This window comes from Ziziphus jujuba, chromosome 1, assembly GCF_031755915.1.
Source record: "Ziziphus jujuba cultivar Dongzao chromosome 1, ASM3175591v1".
NCBI classification, from domain to species: domain Eukaryota; kingdom Viridiplantae; phylum Streptophyta; class Magnoliopsida; order Rosales; family Rhamnaceae; genus Ziziphus; species Ziziphus jujuba.
This window is the reverse complement of record NC_083379.1, coordinates 16,312,605-16,338,804: the sequence shown is the minus strand read 5'-3', so window position 1 is coordinate 16,338,804 and position 26,200 is coordinate 16,312,605. Positions and strand designations below refer to the sequence as shown.

The window sequence follows — 26,200 nt, the reverse complement described above, 5'->3', positions numbered from 1 at the left end:
ATGAATATGACAAGGATTGCTCATAAATCTACCAAGCACACCTACAGTAAAAGCTATATCAAACCATGTACAAACTTGAGCATACATTAAACTACCCACTACTGAAGAATAGCAAGAATTTCTCATTGCCATCCTCTTTTTATCATTCTTAGGACATTAATCCTTAGAAAATCGTTCATCCTTCGTGACTGATACACTTCCAAGAGAACAATTATGTATATCAAATCTCTTAAAGATTCTATCAATATAGGCTCTCTGAGACAATTGTAACACATAATTAGTCCTACCTCGTACAATCTTGATGCCTAAAACAAAAGAAGCCTCACCAATATCTTTCATATCAAAATGGTTGCATAACATCTACTTTATCTCAGCCAACAGGTCAGTGTCATTAATAGCCAAAAGTATGTCATCAACATACAACACCAAAAATATTAAACTACTCCCACTGACCTTCATATATATGCATCTATCAACAACATTCTCCTTAAAGCCATTTTGGGTGACAACCTCCTCAAACTTAAGATACCATTGCCTCGAAGCCTAGGTAAATCCATAAATTGACTTCCTAAGCTTACAAACCAAATTATGATTCCCTGTTTGTTGGAAGCCAACTGGTTGAACCAAATACACATCCTCAAACAAATCACCATTCAGAAAAGCAGTTCTGACATCCATCTGATGCAACCCCAGGTCATATTGTACCACAACCGCCATAATGATTCTAAAAGAATCGTTTGTGAATATAGGAGAGAATGTCTCTGTGTAATCAATTCCTTCTTTCTAGCTAAAGCCTTTGGCTACAAGTTTAGCCTTATATTTCTCCACTTGACCATTAGAGTCTCTCTTAGTCTTAAAGATCCATTTGTACCCAATAGGCTTACTACCCTCTGGTAACTCAACTAAATCCCAAACTCCATTTGATGCCATGGATTTCATTTCATCTTCCATTGCATCCAACCAAAAATTTGAGTGTGAACTACTTAAGGCCTTCTCATAAGTGATTGGATCTTAATCATCACTTATGTCAAACTCATGCTCCTGCAAGTAAACTTCATCGTCATCAGGAATAGCAGACCTCCTAGTCCTTTATGACCTCCTCAAAGGCACATTAGCATCTACAATAGCTGGAATATCTTGCTCCTCAATAATGGGTTCATCCTGATCAACTACTGGTTCATTAATTACTGGATATATAATATCTCTATCAGGAACCACAACACTGGGAATGAATACATTTTCTTCTCTAAATTAAGGCTCTCTTGGAGCATTACTATCATCAAACCCATAATTATCTTCAAAATAAATAACCCTATCTGACTCTACAGTTCTGGTGGTGTGAGATAGACAAAAGAATCTTGAACCTTTAGATCCTATACAATAGCCAACAAAATACCCACTTATAGTTTTAGGATCCAACTTCTTAATTTGGGAATTATAAATTTTTACTTCAGCTTTGCAACCCCATACTCGAAAATAGTGTAAATTAGGCTTTCTTCCTGACCACAACTCAAAATGAGTCTTAGGAATGGATTTACTTGGAACTTGATTCAAAATATAAGCCACCGTCCTTAAAGCCTCTCCCCTAGTAATTTGGCCAACTAGAATTTGCCAACATAGATGGCACCATATCCAACAAAGTGCAGTTTCTCCTGTCAACTATACCATTCTGCTAAGGTGTACCAAGCATTATATATTGTGCAGCAATGCCACACTCACATAAATATATTGCAAAAGACCTTGGGTTCCATCCAGTCTCATCATATCTGCCATAAAATTTACCATCTTTATCAGACTTCACAGCTTTTATTTTCTTATTCTTTTGAAGCTCCATCTTTACCTTAAACTCCTCAAAAGCAACTAAAGAATCCGACTTCTCATGGATAAGCTCAACATGTCCATAACGAGAAAAATCATCAATAAAGGTAATAAAATACCTATAACCACTTAAAGCAATTGGAGTAAAAGGTCCACATATATCAATATGGATTAATTCTAAAACATCTCCACACCTTACCATCTTATCATTTCTAACCTTGGAAGTTAGCTTCCCTTTCACACATTCTACACAAGTCGACAGATCGGAGAAATCAAGATTAGGAAATATTCTATCCTTCACTAACATTTCCATCCTGTACTTAGAAATATGTCCCAAACTCTTATGCCACAACATTGAGGAATTATCATTAACTCTTGAACGTTTAGAAGCAATACTAGAGGCAACAACAAAATTAATAGAAGAATTGAGACCATTACTAAATAAATCAAGTCTATATAAATTGTCACATAAAGTTTCCAAACCAACAACTTTGCTATCCTTATACACTTCAACTTTGTTATGTCCAAATAAGAAACTATTACCTTGACTATCCAAAAGAGAAATAGATAATAAATTTCTCCTAATTGAGGGTACATATGAAACTTCTTGTAATTCTAAAATATATCTAGTAGTAAACTTCAACTTGATTATTCCCATGATATCCACTTTCACTCTTGAGTTATCTCCCATATAAACATGATACTCAAGATTGGTTGGCCCTCTTTGCCCCTGCAATGAATTAGTAACATGAATTGTTGCTCCAGTATCTAACCACCAAGAATTCAAAGGCACATCAATAATATTGGTCTCAATCATTAAAATATTATCTTTCTTCTCTTGCTTTTCCTTTAAATTCCAACACTCTATCTTCTTATGTCCAACTTTATTGCAGTAGCCACACCTTCCATTGAAGTACGCTTTCATTTCTCTTATCTGATAAGCATCATCATACTTAGTATTATTCGAAAGGTCCAAATAATGATGCTTCTCATTCATATCAAACTTGACAAATTTCTTTCCTGATGCTTCTCATTCATATCAAACTTGACAAATTTCTTTCCTATCTCCTCAAGAAGTTCCTTTGCAGTTTCCACTTTTAAAATACTTGCATAAATTGATTTATCCGTATGATTCTCTATCATCATCATGCAACACTTATTAGAATGTCTCCAATCCTCATAAAGTTTCCTATCTACTGCACTACTCTCATCAGTTGGTATCTTTGATGGATCTATCTCCAAAGCCAAATTCAATTTCACAAAGGTCAAATTCATAACTTAAATCTTCTTCCACTTCTAATAGTTTGTCCCATCCAATTTCATCATGGCAGTCATAGGTAGAATATTTGGGGTGCTACTAACTGTAAAATAGTAAACACAACAAATCATTTAATATATATAAAATAATTACTATTTTTCAGCCCTTTATCACATAACATAAAATCAATATTGCTAGGGTCTTTATAGCACAAAAGATACCCTTTCGCGGGCTAGGGACAGTCAACCAAATAACCATAATCAAATGCATTAAATTGAATCATCGACAGGATAACTCAGAACCTGCGATTCATGGCATTCAATTAACTTCCACTGTCATTCCAGGCGTCATACAGAATAACTAAAACTACCGACAGGGTAGTCCAGTTACCCGTATAGACTCTGGTTAATAAGTGGGAGATAACAACATATCGGCAATTTCATGAAATAGATAAATATAAAATATCCCATTCACTATACCAACATACATTATATTGGTACACATAATGCAGACAAAATAAGTCTCACAACAGGTGAGTACTTAAAATTCCACACTACTATACCAACCAGGCACAAAGCCTCTTTAAGGAAAACTAGCACAATCCAATTCTCCAAATATAGATATTTAATTTAATTCAATAAATTTGGAATAAAATAATTAAACAAATAAACAAATGAACTAATTACCAATAAACAAATAAATAACAAATTTTTATTTATTTATTTATTTTATAATAATAAAATAAAAACAATATATAAATAAATAATTAATCAACAATAAATTAAATAAATGAGAATAAATATAAGTAAGAAAACAGATTTTTTTTTATTTTTTTATTTTCGGCTGCTGACGTCAGCAAGCGACATGTCGTGCTGACGTCATCACACTAACGTCAACAGACTGCCAGAAACTACATATCGTATGTTTCATCTTCTTCAGCTTCCACTCCAAATGGGTCACGCGACCTGCTTATTCGACCCGCCTGGAAATTTCTTTTCCAGCAATCATTTTCTACCATTTTGGTGCCGTTTGATTCCTCTTTTCTTGGGCAATGTTTTCCAAAAATCAATTTCAATTTTTTTAGCAACCAAAATCAATGCCCAAGAAAACTTATTCGTTCAGCCAAAACCGGGTTTCTCAATTTTTTTTTAATTTATTTATCCGAATTCAAAAGAGTTTAGAGAACAAGATCCAACAATACTTAGAACAAAAATTCATGCAAAACACAATTTTTTTTCTCTCAAAATTTTGCAAAAGCAATATACGTCGCAGAATTTTTATTTTTATTATTTTTTTAAGGATTTTCAGATCCAATTAGAAATAATAAACAATATAAAACACAATAAAGAAGAATTTTTCACCATACCCAGGTCTTAATTCGAACTAAAATAAAAATTCACATAATTTGCTCAAACTCAATATAAACCCGTTATTGCACAAGAGAAGAGAAATTAATCAATAAAATTCCATCCTTAAAATTTGGATCTGCATACAATCAATAGCCGCAAACACAGATGAATATCACATATTTGATTTCAGGAAACAAGCATGTAATAGCAGAATCAAAAGGACGAGAGAATAATTATAACATAAATATCATGTCATCAATATACACGATCAAAGTTCAATGGCCGCATATAATTATAAAGACAAATTTCAAAATAATTTATTATGCATATTAACCATGTGCTCTAATATCAATTGTTAGAATTTAACATCTAAATATACATAATAAATTCCATAAATCATAAATTACTGACCTCCAAATGCAGCCATTGATAAATTAAATTTTTAATTCTACAAAATAGAAAACAATATAAAATAGTACCTATGGACATACTACTCTCAAACCACTCTCACATATCTGAAAACCCTAATATCAAAATACCTTATGGCATATATTTGTTTGCTTAACCTAGATCTTTTATAGTCTCTGCAAGTCAGACTTACCCATTAATTTTTAACACACACAAAATAATAATAATAGGAAAAATATGGGTAAGTCATTGGGCTTATAAAGAGAGATGGTCCTCCAATCCAATGGGCCAACCGGAATATTACAGAGAGTGTGTGACGAAGGGTCTTACTACAAAATAATAAAATAAACTAGTCTCATTAAGCATAAATGGACCCTGTAAGTGAGTAATTGATTATGCTAAGTTTACAAATTATTTATTTATTTAACAGTTTGACCAAATGGTAACTCTTCCTTTCTTTGGGTTGTAAAAGCCCTTTGTCCATGAGTTGGAGATGAATCTAGATAAACATCATATTTAGGCCAAAAAATATCAGATAGTTTTAGCTGCACCTTCCTTATTCACTTGGAATTATCAAATGGCGTAAACTATGCCTACCATAGTGACAGTTTCTTGGACGAATTCTCCCCTTCAGCTAGTATTACAGCTTTGTGGGAATTAGAATCACCTTCTCTTTCATTCGTCATGCTTAGACTCTTGGTTCTTACAATCTTGGATAGCATTCTCAACTTCAGTCTGCTCTTTGGCTCCCTAGTGGATTCTCCTTTTAGTATTGAGTTCTAAATCTGTGATTTGAATTTCACACGTGTGTCGGGATATGAACTTGTATGGATAGTCCTCCCACATGCCCAAATTAAGCCCCCTAGATTCTTAATTTATTGGTGCCAACTCATATGTTCTCCAACTTGAATTATTTTGAAGGAGCAACTCACAAACTTAGAGAAAAAAGATAATAACAACTAATCCATAACACATCTCGCTAAAGGGAGTTAGTATAGTACAAAATACTTTAAAAGAGACAAGTGTAATACTCCTTTATATAATCTATAAATATTCATGTGACACCAAAATATACTAAATCATATCCATACGCAAACAAAATAGGAGAAAATGTTAGATTTTACTGATTTAAATATACACAATAAATTTCATAAATCATAAATTACTAACCTCCAAACGCAGCCATTGACAAATTAAATATTTAATCCTGTAAAATAGAAAACAATGTAAAGTAGTGCCTATGGACACACTACTCTCAAACCACTTTCAGATCTCTAAAAAAACCTAATCTCAAAATATCATATGGCATATATCTGTTTGCTTGTCCTAGATCTTTTATAGTCTTTGCAAATTAGACTTACATTAATTTTAACACACACCAAAATAATAATAATACTTTAATAATATAATAATAATAGAAAAATATGGGTAAGTCATTGGGCTTATAAAGAGAGTTGGTCCTCCAGTCCAATAGGCCAATCGGAGTATTATAGAGAGTGTGTAACCAAGAGCCCTACTACAAAATAATAAAATAAGTCAATCTCATTAATGATATAAATAGATCTTATAAATGAGAAATTGATTATACTAAGTCCACAATTATTTTTTTATCTAAGAGAAAATTGTTTTAAGAAAATATGAGGAGCAAACTTTACAATATGATCAAGAGTTGCCTTTCTTAGAATGGTTAATTAAGAGTAATAACATCACACACTATGGCCATAGAGAGAAGCATGGGGTTTTCTTAGAATGAGAGTGAATATTTACTAAATCTATAGGGTTATTTAAATAGTCATTTAGATGATCTAAGCTAATGCTAGACTTGACTATGTGATGTGAGAAATCTCAAAGTAAGTGGGGAAGAAGAGGATCCTTTATGAAGGGGAGGCTTTCCGTTAAATAGTGGAGCTAAACCACCTTTTACATTGCTCTTTTAATAAATGAATTATTTTATCCATCAAATAAAGATAAAAGAAATTGATAATAATAATGGTTAAAAGAGAAATAAAATGGTAGGGATGGTGTGTCTTCTACATTTGGCAACAAGACGGGTAAAAATTGATGATTTATTGCATTAAAACAGGCATCCGAATAGGCCTAATACCTTTATATAAGTAAGGGAAGATATTTACATTGGACAACTTTCTTCTTCCCCATGCTCTCTCTTTCTCTCAGTTACAATGACTTAATGAGTTGATAAAAGCATTTTGGGACTATAAAAGAAACATCTTTCTTGATTAAAGGGGAAAATGTGAGATTTAAGAAAGAGAGTTGCTTATAAAACTTAATTTCCACATAAAATGTAATTTTCTTATGTAGAATAGATGCTGAGGTTGTGCTTGAGAAATATATCGTATATGTAAATAAATGTATTTACACATATATTTTGAAATCCAGAAAGGCTATATATGTATATATCAGTAAAGTATAAATATAATTTAAAATACACAAAAATGCATGGTTATTCATGCAATGTCAAAGTTATGCATATGTATTCATATGTTGGAATTTACACATCTGAGTATATATATATATATATATATATAATCCTTTTATGGTCAGGTCTAACCTAATCAAAATGATGTGGTCCAAAAACATGCTAAAAATTATAGTCATTGGATTCAAAACTATAGACACAGACATCTTAGATTTAAGATTTTCTCACATGAGAAAAATTACCAAAATTTCCTTCTCGCTCGACACCACAACTCCCACGAGGCAATAATTGAAGCATTTTTGACAGCAAGAATATAAAAAATGAAATAGAAAAGCAAGGTTCATTTCTTGCTTTTGGCAACCCAAAAAAAAAAAAAAAAAAAAAAAAAAAAAAAAAAAAAAAACCTTCACAGCAAGGTTCTAACAGAAATTGACCATTTTCTTACCTTCGGAAAGGCATATGTTGGCAGTATTCTAATGTTATACTTACTGGAAGGTGCACAGGTAGAACAACAACTGGGTTAATGTTATACTATTGAATTTTTTTTTTCTTCTGTTATAGCCAAGAGATTGTATTTTGATTCTTCTTCTCTATTATTCTCTGATTAAAGTTCTATTTTATTCAGGCAGATATTTGTAATTTGGTTACTTCTTTATGAAAGTTGCTTTCATTGTAATATATATTATATTTTCATGAAAGTTGATTATTATTATTTTAAAAATCTATTTGGATTTCTATGCTCTTGAATATAGAAGTTTGGATCTCTATGCTCATCATAAATATATATTATATTTCTATGCTCTTGGATTTCCAGACAGATCTTTCAAACTCCTTCATCGGTTCATTTCTGATTTTGCATGAAATGTTTGAAGATGAAGAGAGAAATGCCAGGGGAAAAAGTGAAGAGGGCCTTGATTATAAAGGGAGGCGGTGGAGGATTATGTATATGCAGAGCTATTATACAAAAAGAAAAAAGAAAAAAGTAAAAAAAAAAAAATTTGCAAAGTAATAGGCGTTGATGTCGGCTGGGTGGGTTAGGGAAAGTATGAGGAAGTAGCTTTCTTGCTGCTGTATGGCTTTGGTCTTCCTTGTCGTCGCACTGTCACTCTCTTCTTCTTTTTTATTATTTTTTATTTTTTTTAATTTTTTTCACTTAAACTTATGCAAAAAAAGGTTTTGAAATTAGAGAAAAAAGATGAAATTTTGAAATATGGGTAAGTTTATGTTTGAGGCACCATATGTAATTTTACTACTGTAAAATATTTGAATTTCGATTAATAACAATTTTGAGATCTAGGTTGTTGTGCATCAATTCTGCTGATTTTGTCATACCGATTCATCTACAAAGTTTGAATTTATTTTTTAAACAGATTCAATTTGTAAAAAAGAATAAAAAAAATTCAATAAAAAAGAGAATAAAACCCATGAGAAGGAATGAGCAAAAAGATTAGACAGAGAGAGAGAGGGAGTAAAAGGGAGCAGAAAAATGAGGAACAAAATGCGTGAAACGGAGAAGATAGAAAGCATTGTTGACATGGAATAATAATAAGACGTGTAAAATTAATGGAAGTTTTATAGTTCAAAGCCAATGCTAAAAGTGTCTGTTTATGTAAATTTTAAATTTTTTTTTGTTATTTGCCTTTTCTAAATTTTTTGTAATTTTTTTTATATTTTTACAAATATTATTTAAAATTATAAAATTTAAATTTAACAAAAAAATTAAAGATTAATTGAAAGTTGTAGAATTCAAAGATGACAAAAAAATTGAGAAGCCAAACCAATGCCTTTGTACTGTAAAAGCGTTGGCTTTCCTAGTTTTTTTAATTTTTATTTTTTTTTTTTGTAATTCTTTTATAATTTTTTTAATACTTTTACAAACAACCAAGTTTGAATTTTGAAATTTAAAAAAAAGTATTAAAAATTATAAAATAATTAAAAAATTAATTAAAAAATTTTTTTAAAAAAATTACAAAAGCCGATGATAAAGGCTTTTAGCTTCGGCTTTGAGCTATAAAGGTTCCGAACAGAGTGAAAAACAATGATTAAAATCCACAAAACCACGCATTTATTTTTCTAATAAAAAAATCAAGATATATTAAAAAGGATCGGCTTTGTATACACGTGGCTAGGGGATAAACTAAAACATACTTTATGATACACGTGGCTAGGAAATAAACACATTGGTCTCACAAAAAGCTGACACCATTATTTTTAATGATTAAAATCCATAAAGCCATGTATTTATTTTTCTAATGGGATTTGTATACACGTGGGTAGGAGAGAAATTAAAACATACTTGATGCATACACGTGGCTAGGAAATAAACATATAGTGTTGGTCTCACAAAAAGTTGACACCATTAGTTTTTTGGGCTGAGCGTTTGTGATTTGATTTTTTTTCGGATATATTAAATAAAATTAAAAAATTAAAAAATCAAAATCAATGCTTTTATAATATAAAAATATTAGTTTTTATAAATTTTTTTATTATTTTTTAATAACAAAAGTCAATATTTTTATATTATAAAAATATTGATTTAGTACAATTTTTTTTATTTTTTTATTTTTTAAGTAAGTTTTATTTTTTAAATATTTTTATATTCTTTGTTCAAAATCCCTCCTTATTATTTGGTCCAAAATTATTTTAAAAAATTACAAGATCAATAAAAATTACAATAGTGAAATATAATAAAAAAAATATAATAAAAAAAAAGATCAAAGTCGATGCTTTTATATGTCCATAGTATCGGCTCTTTACATGTCTATAGTGTCGGATTTAGTGCATTTTTTTAAGTTTTTGATTTTTTTCTTAAATTTTATTTTTTTAATGTTTCTGTATCCTTTGTTTACAATTCTTTGTCATTAGTTTGCCTAATATCATTAAAAAAATTATAAGATCGATAGAAATTACAATTATGAAAGATAACAAGAAAAAAAATATAACAAAAGAAAAGGAAGCCAAAACCGATCGACTTTGATCCCCTTTGCTTTTTTATTTTTTATTTTTCCTTATTATCTTTCACCATTGTAATTTCTAGTGGTGCTTGTAAATTTTTATAATGATTTTAGATAAAATAATGACAAAGGATTTTAAACAAAAGTTACAAAATAATTAAAAAAAATTAAAAAAAAAAAAAAAAAAGCACCAAAGCCGACGCTATGGACACGTAACAGAGTCGGCTCGGCTTTGGCCAAAGCCGATGCTATGAATATGTAAAAGCGTTAACTTTGGCCTTCTTTTCTTTTATTACATTTTTTTTCTTGTTATCATTCACTATTGTAATTTCCATTGATGTTTGAAATTTTTTTTAATGATTTTAGACAAAAAAATAATAAAGGATTTTAAATAAAAGTTATAAAATCATTATAAATGTTAACAAAATTTACTTTTACATGACAAAAGTGGCGGCTTTGGCCCCCTCTACTTTTTAATTTTTTTTTCTTATTATCCTTTGTTATTATAATTTCCATTGATGCTTGTAAATTTTTTTAATAATTTTAGATAAAATATTAATAAAGGATTTTAAATAAAAGTTACAAAATTATTAAAAAAATTAAGAAAAAAATCAAAAAATTAAAAAAATGCATCAAAGTTGAGCTATAAACACGTAACAACGTCGGCTTTGGTTTGGCCAAAGCCGATGCTATGAACATGTAAAAGCATCGACTTTGACCCCTTTTTCTTTTATTACATTTTTTTCTTGTTATCATTCGCTATTGTAATTTCCATTGATGTTTGAAATTTTTTTTAATGATTTTAAACAAAATAATGATGAAAGATTTTAAACAAAAGTTACAAAATCATTATAGATGTTAACAAAATTTACAAAAAGTTTAAAAATATTGAAAGAAAACCATAACCGATGCTTTTTACATGACAAAAGCGGTAGGCTTTGGCCCCCTCTGCTTTTTTATTTTTTATTTTTTTATTATCTTCATTATTGTAATTTTTCTTGATGCTTGTAAATTTTTTTAATCATTTTAAATAAAATATTGACAAAGGGTTTTAAACAAAAGTTACAACATTATTAAAAATAAAATTTATGAAAATTTCAAAACTTTAAAAAGTGCAGAAAATCCAATGCTACAGTGATGATGTAGCATCGGCTTAGGCCATTTTTAAATTTTTGATGTTATTTTTGATTTTTTCTATCATCATTATAATTTACTTTGATACTTGTGAATTTTTCTACTGATTTTAGACAAAATAAGTATAAAGGTATTTAAATAAAAGTTATAAAATCATTTAAAAAATGCAAACAAAATTTACGAAAATTTCAAAAGTTTAAAAAATGCACCCAACCTGATGCTACAATGATAATGTACCGTTGGCTTAGGCCATTTTTAAATTTTTGATGTTATTTTTCTTATTTTCCCTCATCGTTATAATTTACTTTGATATTTATGAATTTTTCTACTGATTTTAGAAAAAATAAATACAAAAATATTTAAATAAAAATTACAAAATCATTAAAAAGGACAAACAAAAATTAAAAAATTTTAAAAAATAAAAAATGGGCCTAAGTCCATGCTACAATGATGCTATAATGCCGACTTTGGCCCCTTCTTATTATTTTGATTTTTTTTTTCTTGATTTTCTTTATCATTATAATTTACTTTTATGTTTGTAAATTTTTTAATAATTTTGGACAAAATGATTACATGGATATTTAAATCAAAATTATAAAATTATTTAAAAAAGCCAACGAAATTTAGAAAAATTTTAAAAAAAAATGGCACTAAGCCGACGGTACATTAATGCTTCAGGGTCGGCATTTCCCATAAAGGAAAAAAAAATATTGATACATAACTCTTTAATCAATGAGAGGTTAACTAATCTACGCAAAGGCTATTAAAAGAATAAAAATAAAAAGCAATGATATCAATTTAATCTATTAGCTCTATGTTTCATGCATATTAAGGGGATTATAATTATTGAAAGTTTTTATTTAAGACTAAACTAAGCAGCTTTGGAACGGAACACAATAGGATATATATACATATGTCTTTTTGTGTGTGTGTGTGTGTGTGTAGATATAGGAATTACAAAATAGAATTCCTTTGTGTTCCAATTATAACAAACTTATTTTCTTTTGTATAGCATGAATGGATTGGCCATTCGTATTCTCCAAAAATAAGTGGTGTAAATATCTCTTTTATGTTAGTATTATGATAGACTAAGTGAATTGATTATTACACAATGAACAGTACGCGTGAACAGTATGCGTAAACAGTGGTATTTATACACCAGGAAAGAAAAACAACATGCATACATTCATGCTTTTTCTGCAAAAAGTATCATTTTCTAAATTTTCGAAAATCATCATGAAGATTGGCCTTCGTTCAAGTTATTTCTCAACCCAAATCACAATCCCACATTTAACAATTTCAACTATGCAAGACTACATAAAATCACCAACATTAAAAACAGAATGAAAAAAAAATTACAAAACATAAACTCACTCACTCATAGAAACAAAGAGCCAGAATACAGACATGCAGAGTAGAAGATTATGAGCTGGTGGGTACAGAGAAGGGTGGCAATCGTGGTGCGAGCTAGTGCATTTGCAAGATGGCAATGCTGTGGCAATGGTGGTGCAATCTGGTGGGTTTACAAGGATGGCAATGCTGGTTGCTGCTGGTACGATTTGGAATTTTGGCTAGTTGCTGCTGGTGCGATTGGGAATTTTGGCAAAGTCCTTTCGAGCTGGTGAAAGCAGGAAGGGCTCAGGGAAAATTTGGCCAACCATTCTCACGTGAGAGTTGCTTTGAAGTTGGGCCGTAGATGCCAGCAGTGCAAATAGAAGGGTAGGAAATTTCATCACATATTTGGTCCGCATATAACCCATGCAATCGGTCCTCAGGCTAACCTCTCTGTGTATATATATATATATATATATATTATTAAAATAAAGAAATTGTTGAGTCAACATATCTAATTGATCCTCTATATGTAGAAGAATACCTCTGCAACTTGACAAAACTTTTTCATAAAATTATTGGAAAGAATTTTTTTTTTTTGATGAAATCTATCTATTTATTTGATATGGTTAAATTTTTTTTTTTAACGATGGATAGAACCATAAATAGGTCATTGTGGATGCTTTGACATCCCATCTTAAAAAGTAATTTTTTTTTTTTCACTTAGTTTTTCTTATTGTAGCTTCTTTTTTGTTTTCAGTTTTTTTTTTTTTTCCCACTTAGTTTGTCGTATTGTTTTATTAATGGTTTTAAATAAAGTGACCTCATTCATTGTAAGACGATAAAAAATCAGAACTCGTATATATATGCAATTAAGTTAGGAAAATATATATAGGAGGTCAAATTCTCGTCGTTGACTCATCACCAAGCCAAGGGGTCAAGAGCCCCTTGTCCAAATAAATATGCAGATATATAAGCCAAGTGGTATACCTGCTGAGATAATTTTGTGTTCATGGCTTCCACAGATGATTAGTTAGTTAGCTAACTATAATATATATATATATATATATATATTTTTTTTTTTCTTCAGCTAAGTACTAAAAAAACTATTTAATTAACCAAGTTAAATATAAATTATTCAGAAGACGACCATAGAGGAGGTCCAAACGACAACAACTAATAGTGGCAGATGCGTGAGAATCACGTGCGTTTGAAACATAGTCCCAGACATCACCCGGTGCCCACCTAACTTAAAAACGACCCCAACCCAAAGAAAGGTCCTCTCGCGGTGCCTTCGAGCCACCAACTCAAAACTCACATGTCTACACAAACCACAGCTTTGGTCCAATTAGGTCAGATTAAGACACTCTCCTTAACAAATGGAAACAAAAACCTCTGTTATTTTCACCCACATGCAACTTGCCCAACTCAATTTACACCTTGCAAATATGCAATTGCTAGCCGTCAATAAATACTTTGAAACTTGAAAAGAATTTCATCCGTCCAAAAGTAAAATCAAAACGAAATAGCGCGTTGTTTTTTTTGTTTTTTTCTATAATTGTATTTAGTTTGCTTACTTCAACTATATATTAATTTTACTTTGTGAATAGAAAAAACATTTTTTAAAACATTTCATTTAATTACAAATTTAAAAAGGCAAAAGGCTAAAATACCAAATCAAATATAATTTAAATTATTTTTAATTTAGTATTTATGTTTCCTACTTCTCAAATTTATACTTGTTGAAAATAAATAATTAATATTTAAAATAAACAAATTGCAAATAAAAAATATATAAACTAAAGCGAAAATAAAAAAACCAATCCATGCATCGCTAAAGGACACCAAAAAAAACCTTAAAAAATTGTAGCCCAAAAAACAAAAGCATGCAAATCAGCATCACCATGCGCTAAGAAAAGAAAGAATATCACTGTCACTTGTTAGTGCATTTACAGCTAGCTAGCTGAGCTGAACATCACCATGCATGCATGCCTTAAGTGTCTCTCACAACAAAGCCTAAGCCCAGATGCTTGGCTTTCTATGGGAGAGATATTTTCTGTTTCCTCAACAATAATTCAATTGGAGCTGTTTGTCGCTTTATATCAGAGACATGGTACTTGTTGGCTGTTGCGGGGAATTTGCGGTGTAGAATTAGAGCAGCTTGATCATGGCACGTTACATCAAATCTTGGAAGGTTGAAACATCATGATCACATACAGTAGGTGCAATAATCGAGATTATTGGCTGAGATTTCTATCATGGCAAGGAGGAATAATCAAAATACAGTTATATGTGTACTTGTGTTTTGGCGGACAACCGTCAATAAATCAAGGATGCAAGTTTGGAAGAATTAAAAAATTTCTAAATGAAGTATAGTAGAAACAATACTCCTAGTTATCTATTTATTGAAACTCAAAGAAAACTTTATCTTATTAAATTAATATTTTTTCTTATGACAATTGAAATTTTGTTCGGATAAAATTCGATTCATTAATAGAATCTAAATGATTATTAAAGATAAATTTTAATTTAATAAAATAGAATGAATTTTACTTTAAACTAACTATATTTATTTTATTTAAATTCTATAAATATTTTAATTAAAAAATTATTTGATGAATATTTTGATGGCAATAGCATTATTGTGAAAGAAAATAAATATGTGAAAAAGTTTATATAATTATTGATTGATGAGGTAATTATATGCAAAAGAAAACATCATAATAATTTGGCTGAATTTTTTTTTTTGGGAAAAAAAATAGTATAGTGAACAAATTGTGAACGATGTAGAAATAGTAAACTCTAACTTATCATTGTATAATCTGCATGTGACTTGTAGTATCTTGTTAAATCTAGTTATTAGATGGTAGATAATATTGGTTATTAATTTGAATTTTAAAATAAGTATTTGGAAAAGAGAAAAATATAGCCTATTCTTAAGTTATCATAATATTTTATTGATATTAAGCAGATTTATTTCTTTAGTTTTCTAATAATCAACCTTTGCAAACTTCATACATGATTGCATGTAAAATTTTGTTATGTTAAAAACTTTTAAGGGAAAATGTTGATATGGAGACCAATGTTAATTGACATCATTAGTGATTATAATTAATTGAATTTATATATCATTTGATAATTTAAAAATTTATCCAAAATATTCAGCTTTCCACTTTGAATTTTTAAAATAAAAAATCAATACATAATTAAATAAAATCAATTAGAACTCATTAGTGAAAAATACTGCTATTCTTTCATAACTTTTTGGATTTGAATTTCAATATATCAAGGTTAGAAAAAGTAAATAAATAAATAAAACTGAGGAGCAAATGACGTACATTATATATATATAAGAAGAAAAATAATAATAAAGAAGAAATCGTTTTGGCATTGGTTACAGAGATTTTCCCCGAAGTATCACTATAAACATGGGGAGGCAAAATAAGACAAAGGATAGTTTGGTAATTAGAGAGAAAATCTCCACCAAGCTGTCACACGGCCCACAGCTCATCGCTCGGACTCATATATAAAGCCCCTCTCATTCCCTCCTCTGTTTCATAAGAAATACCGTTCTCGTATTTCTTGCCTCCGAACTTTGTCGTCATTTTCTCACCTTCCCTTCTCTTCAATCTCATCGACCTCAACAACCTCCTTCCAAGTTCTTCGATAACAATCTTTCTTTCTCTTCTTTACTAATCCGCCATCCAAATTTGTCTCGGCAACCAAACAAAAACCCCCTACCAATTTTCCTTCAAATTCTTGCTTTGCAGTTTTCCATCTTCGTCAGCAAAAGAATCATGATCTCTCTTAGAGCTTCATCATTCACGCCCTCAGGTTTCTCTAACCGGAGGTATTCGGTTCCTAAGCCTCAGTTTTCTTCACTACCCATTATTCAGAATGCACAACAAAGCGAAAGCAACTCCTTCTCTTCCCAAACACCTCTTTACATTTCTTCCACTAAGAATTTTGCATTGGTACCCAAAACCCAGAAGCTTTTGACCGAGTGCAAGGTCTATGAGGCAGACCGTTCGCAGCCATTGGAAATCAACATCGAATTGCCGGACCAGCAGGCTACGTTTGAGGCTGCTCAGAAGTTTAAAATTGGCTTGTATTTTGCAACTTGGTGGGCTCTGAACGTCGTGTTCAATATATACAACAAGAAAGTTTTGAACGCTTTTCCATATCCATGGCTCACTTCCACTCTCTCACTTGCTGCTGGTTCGCTTATGATGCTCATTTCATGGGCTACCAGAATCGCTGAAGCCCCAAAAACGGATATGGACTTTTGGAAATCCCTGTTCCCAGTAAGTATATAGCTTTAATCTTTTCCACATCGTATACTTTTTGCTCTGTTTCCCTTTTGACTCAAAAATGGCACAGAGCTTAATTCTTTAATTTTCGCAAAACAGAGTCTTTCTTATTACATAGAAAAACAGAACAATTGGTGTTATATATTGAAATCTGATGTATGATTTTGTGCAGGTAGCTGTGGCACATACAATCGGTCATGTAGCAGCGACAGTTAGCATGTCAAAAGTTGCAGTGTCTTTCACACATATCATTAAGAGCGGTGAGCCTGCTTTCAGTGTATTGGTTTCGAGGTTTCTATTAGGCGAAGCCTTTCCGCTTCCTGTTTACCTCTCACTCATTCCAATCATCGGCGGTTGCGCGCTCTCTGCTGTCACCGAACTCAATTTCAACATGACTGGTGAGGGAAACTTTCAGATAACTATATATATAATATGAAAAAACACACTAACACATATTTTTCCATATTTGAATAGGCTTAGTTTCTAAGCTATGTTGTTGTTTTGGTGGTATGTGTAACAGGATTTATGGGGGCGATGATATCGAACTTGGCGTTTGTGTTTCGGAACATATTTTCGAAGAAAGGGATGAAAGGGAAATCTGTTAGCGGGATGAACTACTATGCTTGTCTGTCGATGTTGTCTCTATTGATTCTTACACCATTTGCCATTGCCGTGGAGGGCCCCAAGATGTGGATGGCTGGTTGGGATAAAGCTCTCTCCCAAATTGGTCCCCATTTCGTCTGGTATTCACCAAACGCCATTACTCTGTTTTTATTGCTCTGCTTCATCTTCTTGGTTTTTTCTTCAGTGTTTTTACTGACAAAGTGCTTGGCATTTATACATACAGGTGGGTTGTAGCTCAGAGTGTGTTCTACCACTTGTACAACCAGGTCTCATACATGTCGCTCGATCAGATATCTCCATTGACGTTCAGTGTAGGAAACACCATGAAACGGATTTCGGTCATAGTTTCCTCCATCATCATCTTTCACACTCCTGTTCAACCAATCAATGCTCTCGGAGCAGCCATTGCTATCCTCGGCACCTTCCTTTACTCGCAGGTAGAAATTTTCACCTTCTTTCTAGAGTTTGATGGCTGGGAACCGTTTTAAGTTTTAACATTTTAGTTTTTGGACCACAATGTATTGTATATTCATATGTACGGTCAATGTTAGATTTTGGTTTTTATTCTTTTCTCTCAGTACCACTTGTCTGTATATGTAGTGACGAAAACACTGCGGAATGGCCCTTTGGTATATCTTAGGGCCACAGTCACATGGTATATTATAGGGCCATAGTCACATAATCACATTTAAGTTATTCTATTTCATTTGAAGCGCCTTGTAAATGCTTTTGGTGGAAATTTTGGCTGACGAAAGTTGTTAAATTGTTGAGCAGTCCAAGCAGTAAGCAAGCAAATTACTTAAGGATGCAAAAGCTATAGCACAGAAAAATGGATGATGAAGTGAGGAGGAGTAAATAAAACTTGACCTCTGGAGATTGGAATTTTGGTGGCGGACTTTTGATCAATGATTTTGACTTAGTATGTGATTAACATGAATCAGAATTTGCAGAGCTTCCTCGTCTTCAACGCCATAGCAATGGTTTCAGACTTTTAGTGATACGTTTTCAACATACGGATTTGGCTGATGATATACATAGATCTTCTTCCCCACCCTTTAGAACAAATGTATTTGTAATTTAAATAAGAACAATTGTTTGAGGCTGAATAATGATTTCCTTCATTGATTTCTTTCCATTTTTCTTGGATATATATATATATATATATATTATATTATTTTATCTCATATCATGGTTCGCCGACTGGCCAGCCGAAACACCTGCATTCTGAGTTCAAACTTTTTCTAGTACAGAAATTAAACTGATTTTAAGTATTTTGATGGATTTTTTTTTTAAGTTACAATAATACCCACATTATGTTTGCAATAATCTTTCTTAGTATGAAAAATAATTATATTTATAAATTTTAATATTTAATAGATGAATTAGAATGTTACATATAAGAAAATAATATTGAATATTATCAACCAATGCAATAAAATATTTAATATATATAAATATATATTATCAAAACACCTTTTTTAACATGTAACAGATTATTATCATATTTCAATATCACCAACTCATTGATTATTATATTTTATTGTGTTGGCACTGTTATGTAGCCGATACTGTTGAGACAAACCCAAACATTAAGAATATAGTGTACATTCATGTTGTTGTGTAGAATTTTGTCGGCCCTAAGGTAGATGGACATAAATACATTTTCTAAACATTCTAAGAAATTTAAAAAAAAAAAAAAAAAAAAAAGTATACACGGAGCAAACCCACAACTAAATATTGCCAATACTTGATTTTCTTTTTCAACTTTCACTTTCTCCTTTTCTCTTCCATTCTATTTGTCTTTCTCTTTCTGTTTCTTGTTTCCAATTTTTTTTTGCTTCTTTTTCTCTCTCAAACTTTTATTCTCTCAAACTTTTGTGACTCTTATCTTTTCTCCTCTTAATCTCTCTCTTTCTTTACAAAAAAGAAAAAAAAAAAAAAGAAAATTGGTTGAAAACTTTGTTTTCCTCTTTTAAATCTACTATGTTGGTCAATTTGATTTTCACATATAAGATGTAATACCATGGATAATGCACTTATATATATAATCAATTGTTCATTTCTTCATTATCAAAAGTGCTATCTTCTCATAATTTTTTTTGTTTTTTTTTTTTTTTTTGGGGAAATCATCATCAATTTGAAGTTCCACGGATGAACTAAACCTGTTGGATTTTCATCTAAATTGCATTGAAATCCCATAATTATTTGGAACCTGCTTATGAAACTAAGATAAAGAACTGTGAAAAAAAAATAATAATAATAGTTTAGGATTAGTGATATAAAAGTATTTAGGTTCATTCAAGTTAACTCTTGGATAATCTTTATATTTATGAAAAAAAAAATGGATAAATTTAATTAGAACTTTTTAATTGTGATCATTTATGCAAAAACTCACTCGAAAAGAGCATTCATGTTGTCATGGTGTAAAAAAAAAAAAAAAAAAAAAAAAAATTAATAATTCATCAAATGATGTAATAAAATAGCGTGATATTATCTTCTTGATTTGAGTATTTAGTTATATTTGTTCCTTAAAAAAATTTATTCATCCATATTATTGTCTATAAATATATATATATATATATTTATCAAATTTGTCATCTGATAAACTTTTTAATACTTGTAGTAATACTGAAAATAAAATAAATAAATAAAAATCTTGATGCCGAGAATCTATTTGAGCATGTCCAAATGAACTTGATCCAATACTATTTATCAAAAAAAAAAAAATAGTACGCCAAAGCCTGAAAAAGCCAAGCCCAATGCCTAACGCTTAGGTCTTCTTGCAATTTCATTTAAACTTTTAATTAACCTAAGATTCATAATAAATAACACTAAAACAATGAAACATTCAACAATTTATGTAGATACTTTAATACATCATTAGTTTTTAATATATAATCTAAACATGAATAAGTAAATTTATAAAATGGATAAATAGATAAAAAACAAATAAACAAATATTACCACATTATTTTCTAAATCATTTGATACTGAATTTTGCAAATATTTTGATAACTCCAACAGTATTGATAATAGTAGGCATTAAATAAATAAAAATGCTACATCACGAAAATATATAACAAATTTATCTACCAAATGATACATTTTAATAAATTATTATTTGATATATTCATATAACCAATATAAATAAGCAAATTAAAAAATGATTAAAAAATAAATCAATTAAATATTATTATATCATTTATTATACCATTTGGTAATTAAATTGTCTACCAAGTTTACACTTATTGTTATTTAATTGGTATTGATATAACCTAGATATGGATAAATAAATGGATAAATATAATTAAATATAAATCAATTAAATAATAACATGTGTACATTTAGCAAATAACTTGATGGTGTCTATAGTATTATTTTTTAATAAATATTTTAGTAACTCTAGCATTATCCCCAAATAAATCTACCAAATTGTATAGCTAATATCATTTATGGGTTCACTTATTTATTACTAAATTGTATCAATAAAATATACATAATTTGATAAATAAATTAGCTATCAGAATTTTTATTAAGTTTATACGTGTTATTATTTAATTGGTAAACATGTTAATATAACTTGGATATAAATTAATGAACCTTTAAAGAGCTAAATGTAATTAAATATAAACTAAGCAAATAATAACATGTATATTTGATAAATAATTTAGTAGACTATATGCTGTTTTTAATATTATTCTTTGATAAATATTTTTATAACTTTAGTATTATTGTCAAATAAATTCGTCAATGAAGCGATCAATAAGCATCGGCGTCGACGAAATAACATTAGGAGTATGACATACTCCTAATAGTCTTAGTCTAGCTTTTCTGGTGGTGATGCTACTTTTTATTTATTATTATTATTATTATTATAATTTTAATTCTGAATCAAAAGGAGACAAAATATACATATATTTGAGAAGATTCCATCATAATAATAATAATAATAATAATAATAATAATAATAATAATAGTAATAGAAGACAAATCTTCAGCCACCTAAAATTTAGGCTTTAAAGCCACAGGCAAAAAGTGTATATAATTATCGTACCCATTTAGTTGTTAGTGGCTACCTGCTAATCTAGATTTTCGTTCAAAACATGGTCTCCAAATTTCTAAACAATAATAATAATAATAACTATTATTATTACCATTCATTAAGGAAAAAAATTAATTATTACTAAAAAAAACACAAATAGTCCATTTTTTTTTTCACCCTTGTGTATCCTTAGTTTTAATCTCAACTATGAATTGTCAAGAATTTTTTAAGCTTGAATGATCACTTAATAGAGATATTAAGAGAAATTATTCAGATGTTTTTAAAAATTAGAACTCTATACAAACATAGGGTTAATAGACCAGATACTCCTTTCCTTGGTGCTTAAGAAAACAAAAACTAATGAAGAAGAAAAATTTTCAAGTAAAGATGGGGAATGAAACCTTAAGCAGAAATGATGGAGAAAACTACAATATTATATATACAGTAAGATTCAAATTAGGTTTTTAATATTGGGATTAACGTCGAGACTTCATCTTTTAACTATAAAATCTTATCAAGAGCTGAGATTTAAAATTATATTCATTAATAATCTAGTTCTGATAAAATTTATTTTTCTTAATAGGGTTTTGCTATGTATAAATCCATATTTGATTATTTTTCAATTTTAAATTTTAACCATGATTCAAAGAATAATAAAGAAAGATCTAATGGTTTCTATGTGAGTTTGACTCATTATGTGTATAACATATATGGTCAGATTTATACTAGATTCTTAATATCATAATTAACGTTAATACTTCCTTTTTTAATTTTTAGCTCACATTTAAAATAATAATTATTACTCATTGGGTCCTAGCAGGATTTGCTTTTCCTAAATAGATTTTTAATATATTACTAAGTTAATATTTGATTACTTTTTAACTTTTAAATTTTAACTAGTAATTAAAGGTTAACCAAATCAATTTAACTCTCTCTCTCTCTCTCTCCCTCTCTCCATATATATATATATATATATATATGCATATTAGTTGTTGACCATTCTTTGAAGTTCATTAAAATAACCTTTCAAAATTTTCTTAATTTTTGATTGACTATTCTTATGTACAGAAATTCTTATTTGATTCATAATCCACCCCCACCATACACAATGTAGTTCCATCATCCATAAAATTATTTTCTTAGAAAAAAATTATAAAATTAAGAAATTGAAAATAGAAAAAAAAAAAACATAATAATTCAAAATATTGAAACAATTTATTGGGTTCCTCAATTTTTATCAGGTTTAGTTATTTGGTACCCTACCAATTTTAAAAGAGAATTGCATTCAAATAATATCCATTGTAATTTTCAAGAGATTATATACAATAACCCAAAATTAATTTACACAAACTTTTATAAAATTCCTTTGAGTGAAAGACAAAAAAGATTAGAGGGATTCAAACTTATTTTGAGTTTAAAAATTATTTGCAACGGAAGAAAGAAAGAGAAATTGTGGGAAAAATATAGACTATTTAGAATTGGGGAAGAGTACAATGTTTTTGGTCCATTCAAGTAAACTTTTGGGTGCATATTTTTATGAAAAAGTTAGTAAATTTCATCACAACTCTAATTATGGATATTTAAGAAAAAAGAAAAAAAAATATTTTACCCAAAATATGCAACAAAAAACTCAATTGTGAGACAATCAAATAGATAATATCAAATGTCAAATGAGTTGAATTTAATTGATAAACTATTCTTACTTACATTTAAAAAGTCGTAGATTTGAAACAATTAGGTGAGAAGTGGAGAATTATTGTAAAATAAAAAAAAGATATCATTGAAAGTGACCCAAAAGAAAAAAAGAAAAAAAAGATAATATCAAACTAATTTCTCATGACATTGGTTAACAAGAATCCTATTTAACGGTTGTACCATATGCAAATATTTATTTTACAACCTTGCATACATTTTTTTTTTTGTCAGACTCAAATCAAATCATTGATATAAGAATTAATGTCATAACTTTCTTTTTCAACTCATAAATTGTATGAAGCGCAAACATTTAAAATTGCATTAATTATCCGATCGCAACAGGTTTTATTTTTTTTTAAATAAAATTTTATTATGTCACTAAATTCATATTTAATTATTTTTTGAATTTTAAATTTTAATCTTTAACATGATCTAAGAATTGATAAAAAAATTATGTTAAAATCATCACATAGTCCTAATGTGATCTGACTCTCTTTTTATCTATATATATATATATATAGAATCAATCTCTCTTCAAAATATCATGACGGATTTTTATTAAGGTCTCAATTATTAGTCCTTCGATAAGCCTTTAAAGAGATCAAAGGATTAATAAGTGAAGCGCCCATGGAAAATCTATGAGAATTCATATGAGATCTTCTATTTTTAATTCTTAGATCACATAGATTTAAAATAATATTTATTAATTATTAGATTTTGATAAAGTTCACGTTCTATAAATAAAATTTTAGTATGTTATTAAATTCATATTTAATAATTTTTTAAATTTTAAGTTTCAACTTTTATTATAATTTCATAATAATTAAAAATAAATTTTAACTTAATAAAATAAAATAAAATGAATTTTTTTTTAAACTCAATATATATATATTCTTCATGATCCTTCAAAAATCAAGAAACGTTCTTTCTCGTAAAATTTTACAATAATTGCCCTCTAGAAAGTGTCCCTTCATTTGGGAATAAAAACAAAGAAAAAAGAAAAAAAGAGAATAATGTTTTTTTAATTTAAAAAGGAGAAAAAAATTACTATTTCTTATCTATTCACTCTTAGTGGTCATGTTGGTGATCAATCATAATGATATGAAACCTAAATGATTTGATTTTATCGGCAAATGTAGGCCAGGGATACTTGGAAAATGTCCAAAATTAAAGAGTGGACAGCAAAAATTCAACATTATTGGTTGGTGATTTCCGTACCACTGTTTTCTTTTTTCCCCCTGATCTTCCAATATTGTATTAATTTCTGTGCCCAATTTTAATACTCGTGAATCCTATCTTGTTTATTTTGTCAATTTGATTATGAGTTTCTATTCTCTCATTCGTTAACATCTCACATCACCCCCTTTATTTTCTTGTCAATTATTAGTGATTGTGGAAAAATATTATATGGTGCATATTGTCTATTTATAAATTTTTTATATGAAAAAAATTGATTGTTACGATTTTAAAATAATTAATATAATTTAATATTTTTATTTTTTTATTATAATTTTTGTTACGTATTAAAAAATTTGTGAAATGATCATTTAAAAATAAATGGTTCAAAAACCAGATTTTATCTCAGTGATTGTAAATTCATATTACTGGTTACCTTCAATCAAACACTCATTGATTAACTACCTTTAGCCACAAATTCTAAAATGTTATTTTATTTTGGAGGGATTAAAGCTTCTTAATGATGAATTTGGTTAACACTTTAATTAACATTCATCTCAAAGTAATTTTCTTTCTAGTTTTCTTTCTTGAACAATAATCCTATCAATATACATTGAAGGAAAACCAATATATAGTGACGATTTAAAGAAAAGAGACTAAAGAGAAGAAGACAATACAATCAAGAAAACGGCATGAAATTTTGTGAGAATGACATGAAATTTTCATATGATCATGAATCATGATATAGAGGTCTCGCAAGCACTGTCAGGACGATGTGGTGTAACAGATTATTTACAAACTCACATAAAATAAAATCCCATATGTTTTATTTTAATATTTACGATGTGATTATAAATTATTAAATCTACATTATTAATGAAAATAAATGGTAAAACTTAACGCAGCACTATGCAAGTGTTTTTCTGAGGACAGCAAAAGAATTTAATGAATATCTATAAATATACATTAATTCATTCTATCTGCCTATGTTGCTAGCTATACCGTTTTGAATCCCACAACTACAAAGCAAACATGGCCGGCTATGAGATTAAGAGGTTTTAGGCCAACCTTATATTGTAGTTTATAATGTTAAACATAAATAAATAAATAAATAAATAAATATATATATATATATATATATATATATATATATATGCATTCCATCTAAAATTAATTTTTTTAACATTATACAAGTGTCAAAGATATGCCACTAAGCAAACTCGACAATATTTTTATATGAAAATATTATATTTACATTTTATGAAGTTTGGGATAAATATAAAAATATCTTTTAGGTTTTTAATAAATCACTTATACCTTTTATGGCAAACTAAATTACTCTTATACTCTTTATAAAATTAAATTACCTTTAAATGCTTTTTTTTCTTTTTTGTTTTTTTTACAAAAAATAATTTCTTTTGATGAGTTTGCAAAAATTAATTTGAAGAGTTATTAATTTCTTTTGATGAGTTTGCGAAAATTAATTTGAAGAGTTAAAAGTTTTGTTAATCTATATTTTTAATTAATTTTATTTTAACTATGTTATAGTTTTTTAGTTTAAAAAGAAAAAAAATATGTGATGATTTTAATGGATAAGCTTTTTTAATTAGGTAATTTGTCAAATATATTTGGCTAAATGTATTATAATTATGAAATAGATTTA

General features: G+C 28.8%; 1 protein-coding gene across 1 annotated transcript; it reads left to right on the top strand.

Annotated features, from left to right (window-relative positions):
• The first annotated feature begins 16,244 nt into the window (after nucleotides 1–16,244).
• LOC107420411 (glucose-6-phosphate/phosphate translocator 2, chloroplastic) lies at nucleotides 16,245–18,757 on the top strand. Its single transcript, XM_016029368.4, has 5 exons — nucleotides 16,245–16,994; nucleotides 17,173–17,398; nucleotides 17,521–17,743; nucleotides 17,848–18,061; nucleotides 18,399–18,757. Exons 1-5 carry the CDS (start codon nucleotides 16,488–16,490, stop codon nucleotides 18,408–18,410), a joined length of 1,182 nt encoding a protein of 393 aa, XP_015884854.3. The 5' UTR covers nucleotides 16,245–16,487; the 3' UTR covers nucleotides 18,411–18,757.
• Nucleotides 18,758–26,200: the final 7,443 nt, after the last annotated feature.